Source organism: Dipodomys ordii, unplaced genomic scaffold (assembly GCF_000151885.1).
Source record: "Dipodomys ordii isolate 6190 unplaced genomic scaffold, Dord_2.0 Scaffold140, whole genome shotgun sequence".
In the NCBI taxonomy this organism is placed as follows: domain Eukaryota; kingdom Metazoa; phylum Chordata; class Mammalia; order Rodentia; family Heteromyidae; genus Dipodomys; species Dipodomys ordii.
In genome coordinates, this window is record NW_012267356.1 from 1,370,897 (window position 1) to 1,375,169 (window position 4,273).

Sequence of the window (4,273 nt, forward strand, 5' to 3'; positions counted from 1 at the left end):
AAGTACAGACACACACACACACACACACACACACACACCCCTAAGTGATACTTTAGCATACACACACACACACACACACACACACACACACACACACACACACACACACACACACACACACACACACCCCTAAGTGATACTTTAGCATATCCCAACCCCATCTATAGTTTCCAATACTGTGACTACATCCAGATTTGTGGAGTATGGAAGATCACTTGGCGTTAGCATCCTCCCCGTTCATGTCATTGCCCAAAGACGATGGCGTGGCTGCCACATCTGCCTTCATTACTGCAAGGGAATCTCTTAAAATTCTGTTGAGTGCTTACTGTGTCAACTACTGGACATAGCATTTTACATGCACTTTTATTTGGATTCAAAATGAACTCCTGTAGGCAGAATGGCTCAGGATCAGTTCCTGCGCCACCCACTGCGGTTCTTGCTTAGAGGGTTCTTTCATTAGCCTAAGCCCACCATTATTTCTTACTCATGGCCTCAGTCTGGTGAAAAGCTCAGGAAGTCTGTTACTTTCCTGCATGATCACTCTGTAGGGGTTCAGAGCTACATGATGATCTGCTTTGCATTATACACACTCTGTAAGATTCTCTTGAATGTCGCATCCTCAAGGAAATTCACCACTGCAGCTGTATACTAGGGCACAGACTCTCCTATTAATCAAACTATCATGATATTTATACACACAGTTTAGCTTTGCCAAAAATTAATAAGGCTGATTTTTTTTTGGTCAATAAACTTTCTACATCTTTTTCAAATAATTTGCTGCCATGCCAGGTTCCCTTTCATAGAACTTTGAATGTATATGTGAAGCTCTAATTTATTCCATGTGAAGTTTCTAATCAAATTGCTCTGTTGTATTTGGGCTGATGCTGTTAACGTGTATTTATACTTACATAATGCATACTTATGGTACACATGCCTATACCCCAAAAGGAAAAAATGCACATAAACCTAAAAGTTTATGATACCAACCTCTTGTGATATGCAAATTGATCTTTCTGAAGATTCTATTCAAGACTCAGTCTACCTAAGACATACTTGTCTAATGTATTACAATGATTCTTTATGCATTACACAGAAATACAACATGATAATTGAAAGTGTTATTTTAGAGTCTTTAACTCTTATTTCCTTCCTGGAGAACAGGAAATATTTCTCTTTTTTCTATTTCTCCCTACTTTAACTATATTAAAATAAATCCTTGCTAAAACTTTCAAAAACTAAGTGTAACTAGCTATTATATCATTAGTTATTACAGTCTATAAGAATGGTTTTAAGAAAAGCTATTTTTTACTGCTCAATTATTACTCAATTCATACATACAAAAAAGGACCCACATATAATGAGGTATTTAGATCATTAACCAGAAACTCATAGGTTATAGGCAGGTTACAGGAATAGAAGGGATTTGGCCTTTTTATGAATAATTCATTTTTCTTATTTATAAAATCATCAACAATCACAGGTAAAATTGCTTTTAAAAAGTAGCAAGAAAAAAAAGAATAATTCTGTGCTAATACAAATGCATTTTCCATTATACTAAATTTACCTAAGAAAATAGATGTATTGGTATCTAAGGTGAATAGTTTACTCCTGGCTGCTAGCTTAAATTACTGAAACCATGTAAACTTTTTTTTTTTGTCAGTTGTCCCTCAGTTCTCCAGCTCAAGACTAGTGCTCTACCACTTAAGCCACAGTACCACTTCCAGTTTTCTGGTGGTTAAATGGAGATAAGAGTTTCATGGACTTTCCTACATGGGCCAGCGGTGCCCGGCTTGTAAACGTTTTTTTTTTAAAGGAAAGTCCAACTAAGCAGCAAAAGTGTGAAGCTCTTAAGGAATTAGTATAATTTTCTCAAGATATAAGTGAGCTACAGAAAAAAAAAGAAAAAGTATATGTGTGGTTAAGACAAGCTTTTTAAACTTAGTTATCTTAAAGTAGTTGTACAAAAGGCTTGTTATTTAACAAAGCAGTTCAATGCATCTTTAGCAACAATCTCACCCATCCCTCCTACAAGCTTCAATTTTAAAAAGCAAAATATAACGGGCCATCAAGATGCTCATAACCAGACCTCTACTGCCCTCTTCTGTCTTAAGAATATAGGAAACCACAAGTGCAAATTTCAGAAGTGCTGAAGCCTTAATTAAGTCAAGGGTTAAATAGTGTTTCCCCAACTAGCATACAAGTAACACACAGAAGATCCTTGTCTAAATGCCTTCACATTTGTTGACACATAGATTTGTTAAGTCAGCAAAGCTCATATATTCTGACTTAATTTATTTCTGAGAATATATGCTAGAAATTTACACAATTTAAAATCTAAGATTGTTAACTAATGATTCCAATTAATCTTAAAAAAATGCTTATAAATCATGAAAAGCAAAATAAATTAGATTATCTTAGCCTTACAACCAAAAATTGCCTAGCATTAGATGACATCCGTGTTTTCTCTGATTGACTAATTTTAAAGACTCAGTCCTATAGTGGAAATAGGGGAAGATAGAGTCTTTGGTTAACTAAAGTGGAACAATTCCTGTATTCCCAAGCCTCAAAATAAACCTGGAAATTAGAAGTATGAAGAAGTTCTACTTCTATCTGGGCACTGCTGGCTCAAGCCTATAACCTTGGCTCCTTAGAAGGTTCAAAGACAGCACAGATGGACAAATCAGATAATCGGCAAAAGCGGTGGAAGTGGAGGTCTGGATCCAGTGGCAGAACATCAGCCTTGAGCAAAAATGCTGAGTGAGAGCATGAGGCTCTGAGTCTAGGCCCCAGTTAAAACATAACAACAACAAAAAACCCACCAAAATTAAAGCATTTAAAAACGTAAAAGAATAAAAGAAAAAAGTTCCCTTTTTACCACAGTGATAGAGCAATAATTAGCAAGTTATTACTGTCAGCTACATCTGATCTTCACACAAAGGAAGTTCCATTGTTTAAATCTTTCAAGCAACCTCTAGCATTATGGATGTATATTATCCTACACTACTTCATAAGTATAAAACTGGAGACATTCTCTCAGTACTAGTCCATGAGCTTACTTAAATTCCTTAATGAAGAAAAAAACTATATACTTTTTTAATCTTTTTTTTTTTTTGGGTGGGGGGGTCCAGTCCTGGGGCCTGAACTCTGGGCCTGGGCGCTGTCCCTCAGCTCTTCAGCTCAAGGCTAGCGCTCCACCACTTGAGCCACAGCACCACTTCCGGCTTTTTTCTTATGTGGTGCTGAGGAATCGAACCCAGGGCCTCAGGCATGCAAGGCAAGCGCTCTACCACTGAGCCAACTTCCCAGCCCTAATCTTTTTTTTTTTTAGCTTTTTATTTTGGTCGGTCATGGGGCTTGAACTCTGTCTGGGCTTGGGCATTGTCCCTGCGCTCTTCAGCTCAGGCAAGTGCTCTACCGCTTGAGCCACAGCACCACTTCTGGTTGTCTAGTGGTTTTATTGGAGATAAGAGTCTTACAGATTTTCTGCCTGGACTGGCTTTTAACTGTGATCCTCACATCTTAGCCTCCTGAATAGCTAGGATTATAGGCATGAGCCACAGGCGCCCGGCTTACTTTTTTAATCTTTAATTGAGAATCCAGACAATATTAACTGTTCTTTAAAATTCATAATTTTAATGTAAAACACATTTCTTATTCATTGAACTATTAATCCAAAAACATCCAAGTAAAATTCTGTAATTGAAATTATGCCAATATAATACATTTTTTTGCAAGACCATAGGAATGGTATTTTCCAGCAAGTTTTACAAAATATAGAATGAGTTTAATGAAACTTTCGAAATGACACCAGTTGACACAACTTACCTTCCTTCAAAGAGAGAGACATTTGAACTTATTGTCCTGGATCACAAACAAACAAGTGAAGCTTAAAATTACTTTTGGCCATATTAGCTCAACTGCATTAAGCCCATTAGGATACGTTTTACTAAAAGTAATAAATATAAAACCAAGATGAACTCAGTACTTGGTATCATGTACATGGCACATTTAGAAGAACCAGTCAATGAATTGCTTGTAACAGACCCTTACAGACTTCAAGGGGACTTCTGCACCTGGCATACATCTGATCCTCAGAGCCTTTACCAAAGATGACAGACAGGAGCACCATTATCAGTGGCTTGGGTTACAGCATAAGTATCTTACAGCTAAAGATCCAAAACTAAATAACCAAAGGTTGACTGTCACGACCGCCTCGACCCGCAAGGATGACGCGACAACAGGTCCTTCTTTCAGACGGTTTATTCAGGACCTT

The 4,273-nt window shown here is 37.3% G+C and overlaps 1 protein-coding gene across 1 annotated transcript in view; it reads right to left on the reverse strand.

The window, feature by feature from the left end:
• Positions 1-211: 211 nt before the first annotated feature.
• Nhlrc3 (NHL repeat containing 3) overlaps positions 212-4,273 on the reverse strand; it is a 14,413-nt gene continuing 10,351 nt past the window's right edge. The window contains exon 6 of the mRNA XM_013031447.1: positions 212-288. Within this exon, the coding sequence (XP_012886901.1) occupies positions 212-288 (77 nt within the window). The remainder of the gene's footprint in view (positions 289-4,273) is intronic.